Source organism: Asterias amurensis, chromosome 1 (assembly GCF_032118995.1).
Source record: "Asterias amurensis chromosome 1, ASM3211899v1".
In the NCBI taxonomy this organism is placed as follows: Eukaryota; Metazoa; Echinodermata; class Asteroidea; order Forcipulatida; family Asteriidae; genus Asterias; species Asterias amurensis.
The window spans coordinates 10,671,254-10,694,969 of record NC_092648.1 but is presented as its reverse complement, the minus strand read 5'-3'; the positions used below and the strand labels follow the sequence as shown (position 1 = coordinate 10,694,969).

General features: G+C 37.8%; 2 protein-coding genes across 5 annotated transcripts in view; one reads left to right on the top strand and one right to left on the bottom strand.

Moving 5' to 3' along the window:
- The window catches only part of LOC139945327 (low-density lipoprotein receptor-related protein 2-like), a 45,269-nt gene extending 21,901 nt beyond the window's left edge, over nt 1-23,368 (bottom strand). The window contains exon 1 of the mRNA XM_071942682.1: nt 22,751-23,368. The gene's annotated coding sequence lies outside the window, so the exon portion shown is untranslated. The remainder of the gene's footprint in view (nt 1-22,750) is intronic.
- LOC139945301 (low-density lipoprotein receptor-related protein 2-like) lies at nt 1,371-22,766 on the top strand. Of its 4 annotated transcripts, none has more exons than XM_071942659.1 (14): nt 1,371-1,494; nt 4,652-4,746; nt 6,114-6,350; nt 9,739-9,898; nt 10,785-10,912; nt 11,722-11,994; nt 12,510-12,617; nt 13,656-13,754; nt 14,277-14,465; nt 14,692-14,799; nt 15,307-15,516; nt 16,242-16,326; nt 17,589-17,678; nt 19,105-22,766. In XM_071942659.1, the coding sequence occupies exons 2-14, from the start codon at nt 4,671-4,673 to the stop codon at nt 19,199-19,201; spliced, it is 1,860 nt and encodes a 619-aa protein (XP_071798760.1). In that variant the 5' UTR covers nt 1,371-1,494; nt 4,652-4,670; the 3' UTR covers nt 19,202-22,766. The 4 variants fall into 4 exon arrangements, with proteins under 4 accessions (XP_071798760.1, XP_071798775.1, XP_071798753.1 ...); XM_071942674.1 differs by having other exon boundaries at nt 1,424-1,494; nt 4,636-4,746; nt 17,589-17,671; XM_071942652.1 differs by having other exon boundaries at nt 1,424-1,494; nt 4,636-4,746.
- Nucleotides 23,369-23,716: the final 348 nt, after the last annotated feature.

The following is a 23,716-nucleotide window of genomic DNA, read 5'->3' as shown; positions in this document are numbered from 1 at the left end:
GGTATCAGAAAACCAAGTGTTGCAAATTTAGGCTCAATCGGTCATTGGAGTCGGGAGAAAATAACGGGAAAACCCACTCCTGTTTTCGCGCGTTTCGCCGTGTCATGAAATGTGTTTATAATAAATTCGTACTTCTCGCTATCGAGAATTGATATTGTTTTAATGTTCTCAAAAAGTAAAGCATTTCATGGAACAATATTTCAAGAGAAGTCTTTCACTATTACCTTCTGTAAACCCTGTAAGTTATTTGTAAATCTGTGAACTTTTTTTTTGTCTGTACCGAAAGTGTATAATGGCTTTAAAGGCAGTGGACACTATTGGTAATTACTCAAACAAATTATTAGCGTAAAACCTTACTTGGTAACGAGTAATGGGGGGAGGTTGGTAGTATAAAACATTGTGAGAAAGGGCTCCATCTGAAGTGGAGTAGTTTTCGAGAAAGAAGTAATTTTCTACAAATTTGATTTCGAGACCTCAGATTTAGAATGTTGAGGTCTCGAAATCAAGCATCTGAAAGCACACAACTCCGTGTGACAAGGGTTTCTTTTCTGTCATTATTATCTCGCAACTTCGATGACCGATTGAGTTCAAATTTTCACAGGTTTGTTATTTTATGCACAATGTTGAGGTACATACAGCAAGTGAGTCCTTGACAATTATAGTGTCCAGTGTCCTAAACCAAAAAAATCAATAAATCAACAAACTTTAATCATCATGATGACCACATTGCATTAACATGAAACTGTACCAAACAGCGACGGACTCGGCACAGTATATTGTAGATCAAATGCTTTTCTTTTTCAGAATAAAAGTACACGTTGACTCCATAAAATTACCGACCGTGTTAGTTCGCGACGTGAAAAGAAAACCGTGCAATTTCGAGGCATGGTTTACAAACCACAGGTGTGGATCATTATGTTCTTCTTTTAAAACACCTATCCAACCATATGCATGTTATAACAAACGGTTTCAAACGCTTTTTATAGATCAACTCGACCAACCCAAGGCAACGTGCCCCTTTAAGTTTCAAAGCAGCTTATCATATTGTAGGCCTACCAACATACAATCTCAAAAAACCCGGGTCAGAATTAACTCGAATTCCAAGTCTTGTGGGGCCTGGGTCAGGCTTTGACCATGAGTTGGTGGAAAAATAGGGGGTTTCAACTTAGGTTCGTGTATTAATTTCGACACCAATTCTGTGCCGTGCTGGCCCAAAACTGCTCAAGCATATCATTTGCTGACAACATTTGCCACACAGTTTAAAACGTTAAGTCATGTTTTAACCGCACAATGGATGATGTTAAAAGGAAAGTCCCCCATTTGCAGCTGCGATTGCGAAATTGTCGACCGAGTGATCTCATAAGCCTTGACAACAACCACATACAAGCCTACCTGAACTGCTCATTATTTACATAAGGAAGTGCGAAAAGTCAGTGAGAGTTTAGTTACGGGTGTGAAGCTTGATAGACTTGGAAATCAACGGAGAAAAACTCGGTAATGATCACATTTTTTTTCTTGTCATAATTATTCTGAAAAACAAAAAGATGTGCGTTTGAAACTTACAAATTGGCTGTTTAAAGACAGTGTACACTATTGGTCATTGTCAAAGACCAGTCTTCTCACTTGGTGTATCTCAACATATGCATAAAATAACAAACCTGTGAAAATTTGAGCTCGATCGGTCGTCGGAGTTGCGAGATAACTATGAAAGAAAAAAACCCTTGTCACACGAAGTTGCGTGCTTTCAGATACTTGATTTCGTTCAAGTTCTAAACTTGAGGTTTCGAAATCAAATTTGTTGAAAATTACTTCTTTCTCCTAAACTAGGTAACTTCAGAGGGAGCTGACTCTCACAATGTTTTATACCATCAACCTCTCCCCATTACTCGTTACCAAGTAAGGTTTTATGCCAATAATTATCTTGAGTAATTACCAATAGTGTCTACTGCCTTTATGCCTTTAAATTGTCTGGTCAAAACTCTAATATACGTATGACTTTTGGAACGATTGTTTCAACCCAATGTGTAGATGCACACAATGAATCTATGTGAAAGTTTAATATGGTGGTAACGTTTTTGTTTTTTGTTTTTTTATTGCGTAGCGAATAATATGTTCACACAGGAAAAGTTATCCCCCAATGGAATCCACAGTCTGAAAAAATGTTACTGCGGTAACGCTCTCTATATTCAATTGTATGGTATTAAAGATAGTATATTTTTCCCTAATCGCTGTATACTTTTGAGCGAAATGCCTCTCAAAGTGCATTAAAATTATCAAAACCTGTTGTACTTCTTACCACGTAAGTTTTTATTGCCATTATTTTTTCAAAAAGGTATACAGACCCTTTATAACACACTTAAAGGAACACGTTGCCTTGGATCGGTCGAGTTGGTCTTTGAAAAGCGTTTTTTACCGTTTATTATAAAATGCATATGGTTAGAAAGATGATGTAAAAGTAGAATACAATGATCTATACAAATATGTCTCGAAATTGCGTGGTTTTCTTTTTACCTCGTCCAATAACACGGTCGGCCATTTATGGGGGTCAAAATTTTGACCCCATAAATGGCCGACCGTGATAGTTCGCGACGTAAAAAGAAAACCGTGCAATTTTGAGAGATACTTGTGTGGATCATTATATTCTACTTTTAAAACATCTTTCTAACCATATACGTTTCATAACAAACGGTTTCAAACGCTTTTTATAGACCAACTCGTCCGATCCAAGGCAACGTGTTCCTTTAAGTGATATTCGCAGGACAGCAATTGTACTGATGTCCCTTGATTAATTTAAGCCTGGTTGTATTATGTAGCAATGTTTGACACGATTTTAAAAGAGAACCTGGACAGTAGAACACAAAATGTCTTTCCACGTGAGGTATATTGATTAACATTTAGCAATCATGCTACAATTTAGCAAGGAACCCAGGCTAACTTTCTCTCGTGTGAAAGGTGCTTCAGATGAACATTCTTGTCGACTGGCGACTGAATTATACACAAGAAAACAATTATTTCATTGCAGTTTTGTTTGTCTCTGAGTTACCTCGAACATCTGCCTCGTGCGACAAGGCCCTGAACTGCTTCGTCATTTCACGGTCTTGAACATCCTACGAACGAAATTTACATGCTAACATGGTTCAACATTATCAAAATTTGCACTGAGAAAAAAAACAATGTAGTAAACTGTGATATGGCTAGTAGACTTGAATTTCATTGAGCCGAGTTGACATCAGAGGCCCCTCTTTACACATGTACATGGTTTACAGTGCCTCGGTCAAATATTAATTGACAGTTTGGGGTTGATTAAAGAGCCAATAAAGGATGATCTCAATATGTCAACTATTACCTTTTTATGACCAAATAGACATCGTAGATACCGGTTAATAACCATTTTACTCAAAAGATTTGCATTTTGTAATAAATAACTCGAGTCAAAATTGCACCCGGCCGCGCGGCTTTTTCAGCCGAGAGTCAAAAACGGCTAATGACCCTGGACGCCAGTGACGATTATCCCCCATTGGTTTTGAACACAGTTCTCCAGCTTTGGCATTTCCACACCAAATAGCCGCCACTGACGTCACGATTCCTTTGTCGCGCGGGCTTGTTTGACCCCACGTTTTTCAGAAATTTGGCTTGGACCGTTCTAGGAAAAAAACATTTAACATGTTTAACGTGAGGTAAGAGACTCGTTATCATGGTTATATTGTTTATGTTTCCTGGATGGACTGCAGCTGTTAGAAAATTGTAGTATCTAAACATTTGCCGGCAGTAAAAGCACTTTATGCAAGCCACCCTATACATAAACTGGCAAACCTGTAGAAGTCTGGGATCGATCGGCCATCCGGGTCACGAGAAAATAGTGAAGAACCGATTACACATTTTGCATGACTTTGATGCAAACAAAACCATGAATAAAACGCTCACTGAGCGATAAACTCCAAATGCGCCATTTCAGACAGAAATATTTCAAGGGATGTTTTCTATATTAGTTTTGGTTTTTACCCATACACCGATGTGTGTTAGCACTGTATACTCAGTACTTTATCGAGTCCTGTGAAAAAAATATCACAGGCATGTTACTCGGGTGGGATTCGAACCCACGACCGGATGTTTTCTACTATTATCATCATCATTAGACCGATGTAAATCTGTGATCTTCACGTTTTGTTTCTGACCAATGTAACGTTCTTTTAAATGCAGTATCACACCTACGTTTACGGTACCAACACAGAAAGTGGCAGCCAAGGGATAACACTATAGACCTTTATCATGGTGCAACCATCTTGAATTTCCCCATTGTAACCAAACCGAGGCTAGAAGAACAAAATAGTCTGCCGTCGATTTCACAAAACTCTTCCTAACTTAAGACTAATCAAAGGACTTAGGACGAGTCCCAACCCTGCACTGTAGCATGCAGACCTTAAGATTATTCCTAAAGTTAGGAAGAGTTACTCGTCCTAACTCGAGATAAGACGAGTCCTAACTCTTTGTGAAATCGACGGCAGTTTCTATTTGCAAAATGATTATAAGCATTCATTATTGCCACTCTAAACAAGGAGCAAGATATCTAAGGGGATGCAGCTTGTGTGTTTCCAAATATCAAGTAAGAAACCTTAATGCTAATTTTTTTTACAGAACACGATTTTTTTAGACTCAGGTAAAGCTTCATCATGAAACACAACAAAGGAATGCTGTTCTGTGTCATCGTGTGCTTGCTCTACCCTGGTATCAGACTGGTTGATGCAGGTAATTAATGTGTCAATAAATTATTGTATAAAATATGCGATGTAAAAGAATGTTTCACTAAGATTATTCAATATCTTTGTTGTTTCAAAGGCAAAGACTAAACCTCATTGTCTTTGGAACCATTTGATTGTTTAATCTTTTGTGATGTAGATTACAAAATGTGAAATGTAGAGTAATGTAGTATACAGTGAAGCTAACATTTAACAAATTCATTTCAAATAAGTTTAGATTTACACAATTAAATTAATACTGACAAATGTCATTTCAAATATTTGCATATTGGTCGCATACTTTTGTTTAGATATTGTAGAAAATTCGGAGCGATCATGTCCACGCAAGAAGAATAGTCCCTTCAGAAAAACATATTCTGAGAAGCGTACAGCGGTAACGCTTCTCGAAGTTAAATATAGGTGCATAACAACTGGGGCACATAACCACATTACTTTGAAGTAAAATTTGGTTATTTTTATAACTTATTGTTTACAAAGATGCTGTAGAGGATAAATTCTAACCAAATGGTTTACTATTGCCATCAATTTTAAAGGCCTTGGACACTATTAATAATTACTCAAAATATTTTTTAGCATATAACAGCATACTTGGTAACAAGCAATGGAGAGCTGTTGATAGTATAAAACATTGTGAGAAACGTCTTTCTCTGAAGTAACGTAGTTTTAGAGAAAGAAGTCATTTTCCACTAAAATACTTGAATTTTATTTCGAGACCTCAGAATTAGAATTTTGGTCTCGAAATCAAGCATCTGAAAGCACACAACTTTGTGTGACAGGGGTGTTTTTCTGTCATTATTATCGCGCAACTTCGACGACCAGTTGAGTTCAAATTTGCACAGGTTTGTTATTGTATGCATATATTGAGATACACTAAGTGAGAAGACTGCTCTTTGACAATTACAAAAGGTGTCCAGTGTCTTCAAAGGAACACGTTGCCTTGGATCGGTCGAGTTGGTCTTTGAAAAGGCGTTTGTAACCGTTTGTTATCAAATGCATATGGTTAGAAAGATGTTGTAAAAGTAGAATACAATGAACCACACAAACATGCCTCAAAATTACACGGTTTTCCTTTTACATCGTCGGATAACACGGTCCGCCATTTTTGACTCCCATAAATGGCCGACCGTGTTAGTTCGCAAAGTAACAGGAAAATCACGCTATTTCGAGGCAAATTTGTGTGGATCATTGTTTTCTACTTTTAAAACATCTTCCAACCATGATCATTTTATAACAAACGGATACAAATGCTTTTTTATAGACCAACTCGTCCGATCCTAGGCAACGTGTTCCTTTAAGAGCGAGATGTTTGGGTTGTACATTGGCCAATCATGTGTGTTTTTTACCGAACATTATCAGATGCCTTTTTGCTGGTTGCGGACAGTGACAATGGAACCATTTCAAAAGGAAGCATCTCTCTAGGTCTGGCTGATTTAACTCCACTACCCTTCATCGATGTCGTCTGCCCGACGGCCGTGGATTTTGACCCGATTGAGCAGATGGTTTACTGGACTGATACTGGGGCCCCATCTCCGAAAATCTCCAAAGCACGTATAGATGGCAGTGGTCAAACGCCCCTTGTTAATGAACTGAATGGTTGGTCGTACTTAATCTTGATTTATTTTGTTAGAAAGTTTATTTTTTATTTTATTTGTATTTATGGGTATTTATATACAACAAAATGACCAGCAGCATAAGCCGAACTGGACAAAGTAGTTTCTACTAACATTTTCTTCAGGTTGTGTAAGTTCAGTATGAACTCTATGGATATTGTGTTGTATGTCCTAAAAAAAAGTACCCAAAACCCTTAAGGAGAGCTGAAATATAAATTAGATGCCTTAAAGCGATAGTTTAGACATTTACAACAAGTCACTTCAATTCACATTTCACAATTCACAACTCACTTCATTGGTGTAAACGACACTGGATGTCAAAAACTAGTCTTCTCACTTGGTGTATCTCTATATGCATAAAATAATAAGCCTGTGAAAATTTGAGCTCAATTGGTAGTCGAAGTTGCGAGATAACAATGCAAGAAAAAACACCCCTGTCACACGAAGTTGTGTGCGTTAAGATGTTGATTTCGAGACCTCAAATTACAAATCTGAGGTCTCGAAATCAAATTCATGGAAAATGACTTCTTTCTTCAAAACTACGTCACTTTAGAGGGAGCCGTTTCTCACAATGATATATACTACCAACCTCTCCCCATTACTCGTTACCAAGTAAGGTTTTATGCTAATAATTATTTTGAGTAATTACCAATAGTGTCCGATGCCTTTAAGTTTAATGTATATCTATTAAAGACAGTGGATACTATTGGTAATTGTCAAACACCAGTCTTCTCTTTTGCTGTGTCTCAACATATGTATAAAATAACAAACCTGTGAAAATTTGAGTTCACTCGGTCATCAAAGTTGGGAGATAATAATGAAAGTAAAAACACCCTTGTAACACGAAGTTATGTGCTTTGTTATGCTTGATTTCGAGATCTCAAATTCTAAACTTGAGGCCTCGAAATCAAATTCGTGGAAAATTACTTCTTTCTCGAAAACTACTCCACTTCAGAGTGAGCTGTTTCTCAAAATGTTGTATACTATCAACCTCTCTCCATTACTCGTTACCAATTGAGGTTTTATGCTAATAGTTATTTTAAGTATTTACCAATAGTGTAAGGGCAAGTTCATGGCCTAAATCTGACACATACCCCTTTACAAATCCCACAACAACCCTTGCCGTGCGTGGGTGTGTCGAACCGTACAATGCTCCAGAAAGTACCGAACGCACGTCGTCCAAAAATACACTTTTTATTACAATTTGGGTATTTCCAACTTGAACTACCTAATAACGACATGGCGGTTTGGTGTGTAAATCCCCTCCTATTGCTGTAGTTATTGCTATTATTGTTGTTTTTGTTTGTGCTTTCTTGTTTGTTTCTTTCTTTGTTCGTTTGTATGCTATTTGTTTTTTTATGGGCTGGGGTAAAAGATGGGAACAGTTGGGGCTTACCCTCTTCCACACAGGACGAAAAAAAAAATCCCAAACAAGATGCGCCTTAGGTTTTGGGTGAACACATCAAATGGGGTTCATGAGTGGCCATTGGACCAATCCAAACTGTTATATCGGGTGAGTCATAAAACCCGCAATCATTGGACGGAGGCTATTGTTTTAAGAACAAAAAAAAAGCCTTGGACAAACAATGTCCATTTCTAATTAGGTCATAGATTGACCTTAACAATAGTGAAAGAATGGGGATGATTGATAAAGGCTTTCCAGAGCTATGCTTATTTCAATTGGATGACATAAAAACATTTCTGTCCATGCAACTAATTTGGATGATATGATTGTGCGGCACCATAATGTAGCCCGAGCCCTAAATGTAGCCTGACCTAAATGTAGCCCCAAACATGTACCTTAATGTCGTCCGTTGGTTCCAGGCTACATTTAGGGCTCAGGCTACATTTAGGGCTCGGGCTACATTATGGTGCCGCACATAAATTATGATTAATTTAAGGAGAGCATGTAACAATGTCTTTCTCTTCTTTATTGTCTTTCAAGTGGCCCTGAAAGAGGCCGTTGAGTTTCGTTGGTTCATTTTGGTTATTGTTGGCTCTGAAAAGAGCCGTTTGGTTTTGTTGTACACGTCAAGATAAAATCCACTGAGTGAAGTCCAGCTCTTCCGTCTACCTGGCCTTCTTGAAGATTAACACATCTCTGAGCTCTTGATTTCAAATTTAGTTGGGACATAAATGCGTTTCTGCCATTCGATAGAAACAAGCATATATCCCTGGAACACCTTTATCAGTCATCTCAATCCTTTCACTATTGTGTGAAGGTAAATCCATGACCTGCTTCGAAACGGGCATTATTTGTTCAAGATTGTTTTTGTTCTTAAAATAATAGCTCCCATCCAATGATTGCAGTTTTGTGACGTTTTTTGGTGTGTTTTTTCAAATCCATGACCTGCTTCGAAACGGGGATTATTTGTTCAAGACTGTTCTTGTTCTTAAAATAATAGCTCCCATCCAGTGATTGCAGTTTTGTGACGTTTTTTGGTGTGTTTTTTCCAGATACGCTTGCCCGAAAAGCTTTTGTTTTTGTTCGGATTCTTATTTTACATATTTTGAAAGGTCACAAGTATTCAGTAATGAATTACCGCGGATGTAAGATAATTCACTAAAGACATGCAACAAAAAAAACTGCAAAAGCATCGGTTTTTTTATTTTTTTTTAAATACTTTTTCCAGGGTAAATAAATTGAAAAAAAAACACAAATCATTTAACTTCACTCACATGCATTCAAAATGAACCATTTACCCAACCCACACGAAAAAGGGTTCTTTTGAAACTGTTAAGTTCAGTTTTCGTGCACACATGATCTCGTTTTTCTCATTTAGATTTGTTTCATTCATCCTACATCATTTATATGAAGCATTCAAGGCTGCACTTGGACTATTATTAAGTTGATTGTGATTTACACTTGTTTGCAGTGAATGGTTGACCAACTCTTGATTAAACCTGGTTAGTGTATGCTAAAATATTTGAATATGAGAAAGACCTCAGAACCTGCAGCCTTTCTAAGGCATCTGAAAGCACCCAAATTTGTGTACAAGAGCGAGTGTAGTTTCTTTCATAATTTTCTTGCAACTTCGATGGCCAACTGAGACCAAATTTCCACAGGTTATTTTTATTTTATGCATATGTTGGGATGAAATAGACCAAGTTGGAGCGAATACTGGTCTTTGACAATGACCAAACGTGTCCAGTGCCTTGACATATTGTCCTCTGTGTATATATAATTGCTCGCTGGGGCGTTGTTGTTGTGTATGTTTTTGTGATGTTCAGCCTCGCTACCATGGGCAGCGCGTACCTCTCGTCACTTGAGCAAGGCATGCTGGGGGAACAAATGGCGCGGAGAGATCGATCACACCTGGGAACGAGGTTGGGTGATGTTGTTTTGTGTATGTGTTTGTTTTTGTTTCCAGAACCAGTCGGATTGGCGCTTGATATTGTTGCAAGGATGGTGTATTGGACAGACGAAGTGGGTCACATTGCACGGATCCCCATGGATGGCTCAGGTACAAAAGAAGTTATCGTCGAAGACATCTCCTGCCCAAGTGGAATTATTGTCCATCGAGAGTCTGGGTGAGTGGAGATATGGATCTTTGGACGAAGCCTTTTATTCCTATGTGAAAGCATACTATTTTGGGTAGTTTTTCTGTTGTCATTATTTCTTGCAACTTCAATAACCAATTGAGTCCAAATTTCCACAGGCTTGTTATTTTATTCATGTGTTAGGATACGGTCATTATTTGTATTGAATTTACAAGGTGTTATATATATTTTCTTATCTTAAAACAAATATGATGTGCAATAATCACGTGATCCCTACATTTAACAGAAACCAGAAGTGTCTTATAACTGAAATGTTTTATTTATTTATTATTATTATTTTTTTAATTACAACGTTATTCAAAAGGTCTAAAAAGGGCACTTTACGACCCAATCTCATACAGTACAACAGGTTCAAAACCCACAAACCATAAGCACGCTGTTTAGAAGTTGTTTCGATCAGCAATCGAATACTCTTAATTAGCTCTCCAGTGAAAATTTCAAAATACTATTAATTCGCCATGTAGTGACAAGTTGATCATGTATGCTCGTTAGAACTTTTCAACAGCTCACAAAACAAAAAAAAAGGCGTGTGTGAAAACACACATGCACTGCAAGCCAGTCCGTTTCTTGACATTTGACACACGTAGAACATGTAGACCTAATTTTAGCTAGTTTTATGCAATGTTGTGCTGCGGATACTCTGCCATATAGGTGGTAACCAATGGGTGAAAACACTCATACAACCCACACTTTTATACAGCGCCGGTATCCGACGCAAGCGGCGATCATGGCGCTGCTTTACAACGTTCCGTTCAGGAACAAAACATTGTAGTTTGTTGTTCAGAAACACAAACATTCTAGTTTGTTGTTCTTCCTTTTCTTCTTATTCTTTGTCTAATTATTGTTCTTCTTTTAGCCTTATCTATTGGGCAGATTCGGATAATAATGGGATCATAGAGAGAGCGTATCTTGATGGAACAAACAGAGAAACCATTGTCCAAGAACACATGATGTCTCCAAGCGGTCTGGCTATAGATTATCAAGGTAAACATCACCAGGTTGTGGTGAATGTATTATGTTGATCCACTTAATCTTAAAGACACTGGACACCTTTGGTAATTTTCAAAGACCAGTCTTCTCACTTGGTGTATCCCAACATATGCATACAATAACAAACCTGTGAAAATTTGAACTCAATATTGGTTGTCGAAGTTGCGAGATAATAATGGAATAAAAAACACGATCCCTGTCACACGAAATTGTGTGCTTTCAGATGCTTGATATCGGCATCTCAAATTCTCATTCTATGGTCTCGAAATCAAATTCAAATGTTTTAGTGGAGAATTATTTTTTTTCTCGAAAACGACGTTACATCAGAGAGAGCCGTTTATCACAATGTTTTATACTATCAACAGCTCTCCATTGCTTATTACCAAGTAAGTTTTCATGCTAACAACTGTTTTGAGTAATTACCAATAGTGTCCTCTTCCTTTTAGGCCATAACGACGACCCGATTTGTTACGGTTAACACGGTTACAAAACCCTTCTGTAAATATTACTCTAGGTAGATATTGGGAAACGTCGGACAATTAAAAAGTACGGGCAGAAGTATGGGGGGCACATACAAAATAAAAGGCAAGTTTACTGGTTTGCTGGCGCCAGGTTAGCTTAACATTCCTTTGACAATGGATAAAAACACTAACATTGAATTTGTAAGTGGAAACTATATAATAAACATCCAATCTGTAATTCTGCACATCATACCTTTTGCAGGAACATTACAACCAACGTCGGTGAAAACCATTTGAAATTTCACGAACTAGCATTTAGGCTTTTTAATGTATTTATTATAGAAAACCAACTGTACTGGTGTGACACCGAATTGCAAAAAATTGAGCGAAAGGAACTCCCCGACAGCCCTGGCCTACGGGAAGTTGTGATAGACCAACATTCACATGATGGTCGATATGCACCGTTCGATTTAGTCTTCTACAACGATAACCTCTATTGGTCTGATTCGGGAGTTAATAGGCTCTTCCGAGCGTATAAGAACGGTGAAAGAGAAATGATTTACGGTTCCCCATCAACCATATTCAAAAAAGTTAGAGGGATTCACCTATTCGAAGGTGGGTATGGTACTGACTTATTCGTTTTTTAATATTTAAAGCAAACAAAACAACATATCGTTTAACAACAAAAGGCTGGACGGCGAGGGCTGCACTTTTGGCTGTCGACCCAAACCAACTGCCACTTAGGGAACTGGGGCTGATGTAGGAACAGGCATCATCCACTAGGAGCCTGGCTGATTTGGGCTGTCAACCCAAATCAACTGCCACCAAGGGGCACGTTGCCCCCTTTTCTCCTGGGGCTGAAACTGGGGTTGATGTAGGCATGGGCATCACCCACTAGGAGCCTGGCTGATTTGGGCTGTCAACCCAAATCAACTGCCACCAAGGGGCACGTTGCCCCTTTTTCTCCTCGGGCTGAAACTGGGGTTGATGTAGGCATGGGCATCACCCACTAGGAGCCTGGCTGATTTGGGCTGTTACTTACTCCCGGGGCTAAAACTGGGGCTGATGTAAGCACGATTTTACTTCTCTCAAACTGATAAGCCTGTATTTTTTACATTGTCCTCTTCCAGTTTTTTGTGACAGCACTTCATGCATGAATGGGGGAACATGTACTTCATTGACGGCTGGCTTTAGCTGCCAATGTGCTCCCGGCTACGAAGGTGAAGTTTGTCAAATTGGTAAGCTGGGCATTCATCGTCTATACTGACCCGATAAAATACCATTACTTAACATTGTGTGACACCATCAAAATATATTACACTCGGACAGGATCGGTCACTTATTAGGCGTTATGCATTTTTATCGTTATCGTTTTCGTTCTCGTTATCGGGGCCTGTGTGACCGGGCCTTTAGGATATTAGTGTGTAATGCATTTTGTGGAGAACACAGTCACTGTCTTTTAAATGGCCAAAACCATTACATACGGACTCATTAGACTAAATCAAACAAAGTTTGTAAATTGTTTAGATGACCTCAAAAAAAAAACCTCTTTGAAGATTTGACACAACTTTACTTGACACAACCATGGAGGTAGACGGGAGCCGCAATCGAACAATGTATATGACATTATGACGGTTTATAAGTGTCCGTCTTTTTTACAAAGAGTTAGGACTCGTCTTATCTCGAGTTAGGACGAGTAACTCTTCCTAACTTAGGATTAATCTTAAGGTCTGCATGCTACAGTGCAGGGTTGGGACTCGTCCTAAGACCTAAGATTAATCCTACGTTAGGAAGAGTTTTGTGAAATCGACGGCGTGTAATACATGAAACTCCATCGTTTGACTCGTCTTATGGCAACATCACCTCAATCAATTCATCCAAATAAACTACCAGATCACTGCTTACAGCCAGTGTACAAGTGCACAGAATTTAAGTCAACTTGGCCAAATTCATAGAGCTGCTAAGCACACAAATTTGCTTAGCATGAAATTTCTCCCTTGAAAAAAAACAGTTGCATAATTATTGCTTGTTGACTGGTATTAAGCTGTTGTTTGCTTATCCTGGAAATCATGTGGACATTCGGTTGGTAATCTTTTTTCTTTTTTAATCAAGGAAGACATTTCATGCTAAGCAATTTTGTGTGTGTGCTGAGCAGCTCTATGAAATTGAGCCCTGGAAACAAAATGGATCATTTCACCTTTGTGAAAATATGCGTGATATGGGAAGCTATAACGAAATGACCAGTATTAATTTCTTAACTGTTTGTCAATTTCCAGAGTTTTGTGACAGCTCTCCCTGTATGAATGGCGGTACATGCGTTCACCCCATGTATTGTCATTGTGCTACTGGTTTCAAAGGAAACCTCTGCCAGCTTGGTAAGCTAATTTATTGTACACAATGGATATTTGCAGTATTTGCAGATTCGTTTCCACCCATAATGTAAGAAGAACCGTTGTAGTATTTCACTATTTTTAGGTACATGAATGTATTTATCAGTGATATGCATACAGTAATAATAGGGAGGTTTCGCATGCGAACGGATACGGTTATTGCGACGGATACGTCATCATTATGACGTCGTTAAGGCGACACTGATTTCCTGCTTGCTACACGTAAGTACGTTACGGATTGGTGTAATACATGATGAATAGTTTATTTTTAATGCCAGTCCCCCGATGCCAACTTTGGTTGGAAATAGTTTTGGCTTTAAAGTTACAGTCTCTGTAACTTAAAACACAAAAATGAAGTTAAAGTGAATTCTCCTGAAGACAATCAAAGTAAACTGTTCGAAACGTCGACACCAAACCGGCTCAAAAGAGATTTACACATTATGGTTGTACCCGCAAGTTTACTATTTATTTATAGTTTCTTCCTATCACCTGATGTGTATTGGACAGTGGATGGATGTGAACTTACCCATGATGTTATGGACAATGTCACCGTGGATCCGCCCAAGCGTGTTTTTTCCCTGGGTGAGTGGGTCACCCTCGGCTGTCCGGACGGATATGAGTTCCGGGGGTCTACTATGTGGTTCTGCCAAAACGACTTCAAGTGGAATGAAAACCAAGCGGAATGCATCCCGTTAGGTAAGAAAGGGTTACCTGTGGGAGACTATAGTTAAGAACAAGTAAAATTATTTTATCGGGAACCAGAGCTGGCCAAAATGTACATGATTTAATAGGCATTTCAGGCAATTTTAATCACAGCTATTTGGATTTTCCCAAGGTCACACAAATTTTCGGAAACCAGACGTAAGGTAACAAAATCAGGTCTGTTTATACCGTACAGCTTTTTTGATGTATTTTTTTCCAGCTACCTGCGAAAGCTCTCCATGTGTGAATGGTACCTGTACTTCTCTCACGCCACACGACTTCACTTGCCATTGTGAACCTGGCTATGGAGGGCAACTTTGCGATACTGGTAAGCTGACACTATAATTACTACATCCATATACAACTATCAACTATAATGCCATTCGCTAGAAATATACTGAAACAACATTTTTTAATAACCATCTTTTCATCATTTTCTTTTCCTATAGGAGGGGTGCTTTAGTTTGAAGAACTGTGCCCAGTTGCATATAGAGCTTCTTACACAGAAAATTTACTAATTTATTTATTTATTATTCAATGGTTTATTAAAATTCTATTCAATTCGCTGCCAGCAGCAGAATTACATGAACAGTGAAAATGAAAATATGAAAATTTTCTGAACAACGACTTGCTCTGCAGATTTGATGAGGATACAAGTCATAAAATGTACATGAACATTGCAGTTTGACTGGCAACCCTATTCTTGTAAGCAATTTTCGTTTTGTAATGATGAGCTCCTGTTTGTGCTTAAGCAGCTTTATGAAAATGGACCCCCTGAAATGTGGCACCACTGAGAGGTGATCTAATTATTCCTTGGACGTTATTTACTCAACAGCACAACCAGGATGTTTTCCTCCACCCGTATCAAGCCAGCTGAAGATACCTCAGACAGAATCATTCTTCAAACCAGGGGATGAGGTGCTGTTTGCTTGTGATAATGGCTATGTCATCCAGGGGTCGAAAGATTATTCCAGACGGAGAGTGTGCAGTGCAGAGGGTGGATCGTGGTCGGGTAGTGACATCAAGTGTGTTACCAACAACGAAGGCAAGTGGCAAACACTGCCCCATATCGAACCGGGTCCCACGTTGGGTCCCAAGTCCATTTCACAAAACTCTTCCTAACTTAGGACTAGTCCTAGGCAATACTATAAGAGGTATGCGAACGTCTTAAGCTATACGACCGCTGGTCCTAACTTCAGATAATACTAGTCTTATCTCTGTGATGTGTGAAATCAGCCCCAGGGGTGGGTTTCACTCGTCCTAACTTAGGTCTGCCAAAGGTTTTTAATATCTCCAAGAACTTGTCCTAAAAGGACAAGTCCCAACTCTTTGTGAAATCGACCCCTGGTGATTACCGGGTCGGGCTGGCTCGAAAGTGGTTAAAATATTGAAATATTACAGTCATTTTGACCCATTAATGGGTAAAAGTAAAACAGATTTCGGGTCAAACTGACCCTTAATTGAGTCAGCCTCATGAGGACCCGGGTCAATTCTGACCCGGAAGTTTTTAGAGTGCGGAGGAACAGTTCAAATAAGACAAAAATATAACTTAACCATTCCCTCGAACCCGCACGTGTTTCGTACACACTGCTGCAAATCGACCGACGGTGGGGACGACCAATGTGATGTACCGGTGTATATCAATTTTCATGTTACCTGACCTCGAGCCATGTAACATGCATTGTGTTAGATCACGTGATTGGTTCTCGACCACTAAAACTTCACAATTTGTTAGAAGTATAACAACGCGTTTTGTCTTGCTCCCTGCAGGATACATTGTCATCATCTGCGTGACAGTAGGAGCGGTGGCGATAACGCTGATAGGTGCCGTCTCCATCGGCATTGCAATAAAATGGTTAGTATTGAGAAGAGGTTTAAAGACAATTGTCAAAGACCAGTCTTCTCACTTGGTGTATCTCAACATATGCACAAAATAACTAATTTGTGAAATTTGAACTCAATTGGTCATCGAAGTTCCGAGATAACAATGGAAAAAACACCCTTGTTACACAAAGTTGTGTGCTTTCAGGTGCTCGGTTTCGGGACCTCGAAATCTTATTCTAAAGGACTCGAAATCAAATTCAAATTCTAGTGGTAAATTACTTCTTTCTCGAAAACTACTTAACTTCAGAGGAAGTAAAGATTTATACTATCAACATCTCTCCATTGCTTGTCACCAAGTAGGTTTTTATGCAAACAATTATTGAGTAATTACCAGAAGTATCCAGTGTCTTTTAAGTTTGTAGAATTTTTACTGTGGTCAAAATGAAAATGAAGAGTTGCAGCTTCATGGTTGTATTGAAAAGGGGATTTCAGTTTTGCCTGTTTTACTGCGGTGAAAATGATAACGAGCTTGGTTTTGTAAAGGATATTGCCTACCTTTTAGTACACAATTTTGTTTCACTGGTTCTCTTGTGTTTCCCTTTTCATTTATGCACACTCTAGTATTGCTTTTCCTTTTCAACTATTATTAGGTGTATTGTATAAAGTGACAAAGTACCCGATTTCTTTGCATTCTTGAAGTGAACAAGAAGAAGTTGCTCAAAGCCATTGGACCCTTTCGGTACAGAACAAAAAAATAAAAGTTCACAGATTTACAAATAATTTACAGGGTTTACAGAAGGTAATGGTGAAAGACTTCTCTTGAAATATTAGTCAATGAAATGCTTTCCTTTTTGAGAAAACAGTAAAACAATATAAATTCTCGTTAGCGAGAATTACGGATTTACTTTAAACACATGTCATGACACGGCGAAACGCGCGGAAACAAGAGGGGGTTTTCCCGCTATTTTCTCCCGACTCCGATGACCGATTGAGTCTAAATTGTCACAGGTTTGTTTTATATATAAGTTGTGATACACGAAGTGTGGGACTTGGACAATACTGTTTACCGAAAGTGTATAATGGCTTTAATAACTTAGTCCATCTGAGAGAGAAAAAAAGGATGAGAAAATTTGCGTCTAGTCAGACGTAAAAAATGGAAATATGTGTAGTAAGTCTGCTGCCACCAAGCGTTTTACCTTTTCCCATTAGTGTAAGGTACCAGAAAACATTTATGGTCGACCAAAGCTGACTGACAGAAAATTTTAACATATTAATTACTCAATCTTTCCTCAGGAGGACAAACCGAAATCGACGAGGGCATGTTGGCCATCCAGAAGATAACCCCGCTTATCTGGCCTACGATCAACGTTATGACAGTAATGAGTAAATGGCCACTTTTAGTCATTATGTTAACTGCTCACAAAAAGTAAGGAAGTTTTTTTCAATCCAGTATATTTGTTATTAATTAATACTCTCCTCTCTTTGTATATAGTATATGTCAATGCAAAGCTGAACTGTTCCTCGTTAAAATGATACCGCAATTGCAATGATTACATGTTGCTGGACTTGACCACGTTTATGAGAATGAGACAAAGTCACAAGTTAAATAATAATAAATATACTGGATTGAAAAAAGTTTCCTTAATTTTTGTGAGCAGTTTATTTGAAGTATGTTCCAGTAACGATTTCATGTTTTTTCAAGGTGGTAATTTTTATGTGCCTCATCATTGATGAAGAGTGATTGTAAAAGTTAGGTACCCTATTATAAAGTTTCTCGACCTCCTCTACCTAAAGGCACTGTACCAGTATTCTCACTTGGTGTATCTCATCATATACACAAAATAACAAACCTGTGAAAAGTTGAACTCAATTTGTCGTCGAAGTTGCGAGATAATAATTGAAGAAAAAACACCCTTGTCGCACGAAGTTGTGTGCTTTCAGATGCTTGATTCCGAGACCTCAAAATCTAGTTTAAGGTCTCGAAATCAAATTCGTGAAAAATTACTTCTCTCTCGAAAACTGTGTAACTTCAGAGGGAGCCGTTTCTATCTAATGTGTGTAGGGTTGCATCTCACTCCCTCTGGCGGATTGGTAAATTAAGGAAATTTTTAGACCAATCTAGTACTGAAAAACTGACATGCCTTTGTCACTTCCCGGTTAGATTATTGCAATAGCTTATACTTTGGTTTATACAATTATCAATTTCAGAAATTACAACATATGCAAAATGCTGCAGCCCGTCTTGCAATTTGGAAACGGTTTGTTGATCGCCGTTCAGATATGACACCAATTCTTTTTGATTTACACTGGCTTCCAGTGAAAGTTCGTGTTGAGTATAAATAATCGTTTTTTTTTAAACTTATTCATGACGGTAAAGCGGCCCCTCGCTATCTGTCAGAACTAATTTAAATTTATGTTTCTCATAATTATTCGCAAATCTTATGGGGATCGGGCTTTTTTTATGTATGCTCCCACCCTTTGGAATAATTTACCCATTCATTTGAGGATTACCACCAACTTTGATATTTTTAAAACCCATCTCAAAACATTTCTTTTTAAAAGACATTATCTTTGACTTTTTACATTTTTTTTTTGCCTTTTCTGTGGTGTTATATTGTTGATTGTCTCGTATTGGTGTTTGTCATTGTTTGTTTTTGTCGTTCTTATTGTACAATGTAATTTTGCTCATTATTATTATTAATGTTTTATACTATTAACAGCTCCCCATTACTCATTACCAATTAAGGTTTTATGCTAGTAATTATTTTGAGTAATTACCAATAGTGTTCACTGCCTTTTGCCCTATCAGGAGGATAAACCCAAATCCTGCAGAGTTACAACAGGGGCAGCCTGACCCTCCAGGGTTTGATGCACGTTACCAGGACCCGGAGTGGTATGACAGATAGTGATTCGGCCCAACAACAGCCCCATCAGTTCAAACAACAATGTGGATGCAAACCCTTAAACAGAGGAAAGGTACAAAGAGAAACTTTGACAACAGTTAAGTCTGCCATCAGTTCATAATGAAGCCATGCATTTGAATAAATACCGGGTCGGAGTTGACCCTGAATCCGGGAGCCAGAGACGTACCATTTCTGGGTCAGACTGACCTAACAGTACACGGTGGGACTTTGAACCAGATTACTCGCAGTTTGACCCATTTCGAAGTAACTATTACCAAGATTCTAGTTATTTTTACCCATTTCAAAGTAACATTGACACAGATTCCGGGTCAAACTGACCCCTAAAAGGGTCAGGCCAATGTGACCCGGATCTGGATCAATACCGACCCAGGACTTTTTAGACTAAAAAACAATGCGTTTACTATGAAATTACGTAACGTACGTACTTTTGTGTCCAGTCGACAACAGTTCGACTATAATATTCGATTATATAAGCAAAGTTAGAATATGCAGCAGCCGATTTTACGAAACGCTAGGATTAATCCTAACTCGAGTTAGGACGAGTAAATTGTCCTAACTTAGGATGGGTTCAATTCGTCCTACGTATTTGGATACGGAACTGAACCCGTCAGATTAATCCTAAGTTGGGAAGAGATTGGTGAAATCGACGGCAGCTGGGTTTACGTTTAGTAGTCACTTTGTAATAGCATTATAAAAAAATAAAAAATAAAAAATAAATAAAAAAGTAATCAGACGGCAGGTTTAGATAGTAGGCCCTATCATTTCAATTCGAAGTAAGGCGTTTATGAAAAAATATATATATCAGCTTTTATTGTCAGATATAATAACGTTACTCAGCAATGTGTATTTAAATTACGAGTTACTCTTCGAGTTATTCTTCTTAACCACTCCGGGTTTTCGGCGAGATATAAAAGAAGCCAGCCCATCTTTAAATGAAACTTTCTTATTTTGTAATGTCTAATCTACATTTAAATGATTGAAACAATTGAACGAATTCAAAAACCGAATAGGGATTTTACTTTACTTTTTAGTGACTTATTTTTTAATTGTTCAAATACAAATGGGGCACTTATAAGGCATGAAATAATAATTTTAAGTATATTCCTGATTTATGTTTAATCAAGTGATATTCCTATGTAACAAAAAAATGTTATAATAGTATTATTATATGCGTTGTGGGACAATGAGACAGTTTTTTGATATTTTTATACTCAGGGGTTCAAAAGTGTATACACTTGTGAAGAAAGATAGAATAGTTTTTGGTCTCGTTTTTTTTGACACGGGATATTTTGTTATTGTTTACTATTACTGTTTTTATATATATTGGTGTTGGTTTATTGAAACAATGTTTTTTGTAGCCCATTAGCTAAATCGCTGCATACATTATAATTTTTTAAAACAATAAAATGTATACATAAAGTAACTACTGAAAATGGGTTTGCACACGAACAAAAAATACGTCCAAGAAAAAAACACATAAATCACAGTACATATTAAAGGGAAGGTACTCGTTTGGTAATTACTCAAAGCAAATATTAACTTTTAAACTGACTTGGTAACGAGCACTGGAGAGATAGTTTAAAACATTGTGGGAAACAACTCCCACTGAAATAATGTAGTTTTTGAGAAAGAGGTAATTTCTCACTAAAATAATATTAACAGACTTTTATTCCTATCTGAAAGTACACAAATTCGTCCACCTTCGATGACCGATTGACCCCAAATTTCCACAGGCTTGTTATTTTATGCTTATGATGGGATACACCAAGTGAGAACACTGGTCTTTAACAATTACCAAACGTGTACAGTGCCTTTAAAGATAGCCTTCAAAATACTAACAAAGTCGGGTATCGGACTATTCTTGCATCGGTCTGTCAAGTTTAGCACTTAATTTCAGGAAGATTGTTACCGTTTCTTAATTGATATAGCACACTTTAGGATATGACCTGATCGAGCTTGTATATTTTAATTATAATTATAACGCCAGAAGAGCACAGTTGTTTAAAGGAACCTTACTGTCTTGGAATTGTCATTTTTTGCGATAAAAACTGCTCATAATAATAACAATATGGCTTGAAAGAGATTGTAAATGTATAGTATCCTGATCAACACAAATAAACATGCCCCCCTCCCCACCACAAAAAAAAAAAAGGAAGAAGAAAAACATGATCAGCCTAATTGCAGAATTCCACTGTCGGAGTTAAAAAACATGGTTAAATTTGGGTTTATCTACAATATGTAGTGTATAATACTTTAACTTTTTTTAGTTGTCACTTTTGATAATAAAGGAAGTTATATAATACAGGCTTGATATATTTTGGTCCTTGAAAAAATGTAAGGAAATAACATGGAGCACAAGGGTAAACCTACACACGTAGTGCATGCTCTAATGGAATTTTCAGGCTAGTAATCTCAATTTCTTTGTGAATTTTCCTCAGGACCCACAAATTGGAACTCAACTATACAGTAGATATATCATGTCCAAATAAATTGTACATGATTATAATAATATTTGTAATAATAGCTGTAATCATTGTACACGATAAATTGCAATCAGGGTCATTTAACCATTATCATTTAATTGAATATTTGTTTTCTATGAATAAGCAAAGAGAGAAATAAACCAACCGACTGGGTTATAGCCTACTATAAAGAGATAATCATACAGCTTTGCGTCCCTATGGCGAGTCATATTTTTCATCGACGAAATATAACAAACTATTGTGAAATATTGACTGTTTTGATAAAAGGCGTGCGGAAACGCTTTTGTATATTGCCAATGACCAGTACCCTCACACTTGATGTGTCCAAACATATAAAAATAGAAAACTTGTGAAAAATTGGTTAAATATTGGTCATCGAAGTTTCAGGGAAAACCCCCAACACTGGTTGAATACAAACAGCATTGTTGCCTAGATTTGTGTGCATTCCGACGCTTAGGTGCCGCACAGACGCCAGAGAAAGGCTCGTCTGAAGCGTTCACTAATTGGCCATACTATCATAAATAAAAACAGCCCAAAAACTTCCGATACTCGACTCCAATTCATCACAACATCTCTCTCCAAAACTACATTATCAAATTGGCAAGAACTTCTCTTCAAACAATACAATAAGTTTACTATGTAGCTATTCATCAAGCATCAAACAATACTAAAAGACTTGTCTTCAAAATTAAAATACTCAGTTGTCATGAATTTCGATTCAAAATACGTTGCTAAATTGTCATGAACAAAACACAAACCGGTTTCCCTATACTCAACTTTGAACACTCACACATATTATATCGTTGCGGTACCCGCTGCCAAAACATAGGATTCGAACTGCCTCTAGCTACCGGGCAATCTCGCTAGTCTAGTTGGTGAGACACTGCTGTAGAATTGCAAGGGTCGTGGGTTCGTATCATACCCAAGTAATATTTGTGATATTTTTCCACAGGACTCGGGGAAAGTACTGAGCATACAGATCAAACACATTTCGGTGTATGTGTAAACAAAACAAACAACAAATATTAAAAGAACTGTTTCTACTTACAGCTTTTTTCCATACTGTAGCTGTCACCCTCCGCTCTGCCTGAATTAAAGTTTCACCATAAAAATGGCGCTGCACACAGCAAACAATTTATATTTCCACACAGGTAAAGCACACTCTCAGGCTATAGGGCCTTCTGGCCCCTTTTGAGAGCCTTCTTTCTCGGCATCCATTGCAATCACAAATTTCAACAGCCGACAAAGTGGGGGAAAAGGACATCCTGCCTCAATGGTGTCTCATGTGGTGATCTGCCTTGACTGCCCAAAACTACCCCACTGATAAAAACCCTTCTTCACTATCAAAACTAACCCCATCAGAATAAACTTGCCTGAGTTACACATCCTTGCTATAATAGAACTCATTCAACTGTGACTGATAGACCCTATTGTAGTTCACATTCCAAATGTCTATTATGTGATTCAGCTGAGGAACAAAGCATAAACTATGTTGACCTATAGCTGACCAGTATTCCAAACTACTCCTAGTAGGCTACTGGTGGAATTGCAGATATTTATAGTAAATTACAATAATAAACAAATAAATCATGACAAACAACCATGGAACCTAAAGTAAGACTTTAGATACAGATACCAAGCAAATACCAGTGTCATGCAAGTACGACTACATGTACTTTGCTGTAAAGCCATTGGACCCTTTCGGTACAGAAAAAAACAAAAAGTTCACAGATTTACAAATAATTTACAGGGTTTACAGAAGGTAATGGTGAAAGACTTCTCTTGAAATATTAGTCCATGAAATGCTTTACTTTTTGAGGAAACGGTAAAACAATATAAATTCTCGTTAACGAGAATTACGGATTTGTTATAAACACATGTCATGACACGGCGAAATGCGCGAAAACAGGAGTGGGTTTTCCCGTTATTTTCTCCCGACTCCGATGTCCGATTGAGCCTAAATTTCCACAGGATTGTTATTTTATATATAAGTTGTGATACACGAAGTGTGGGA

Coding starts and splice junctions, on each gene's coding strand:
- LOC139945301 (XM_071942659.1), top strand. CDS start 4,671: ATGAAACACAACAAAGGAATGCTGTTCTGTGTCATCGTGTGCTTGCTC. Junction 15,517..16,241: donor GTGTGTTACCAACAACGAAG/GCAAGTGGCAAA, acceptor TGCTCCCTGCAG/GATACATTGTCATCATCTGC. Junction 17,679..19,104: donor CAACGTTATGACAGTAATGA/GTAAATGGCCAC, acceptor TTGCCCTATCAG/GAGGATAAACCCAAATCCTG.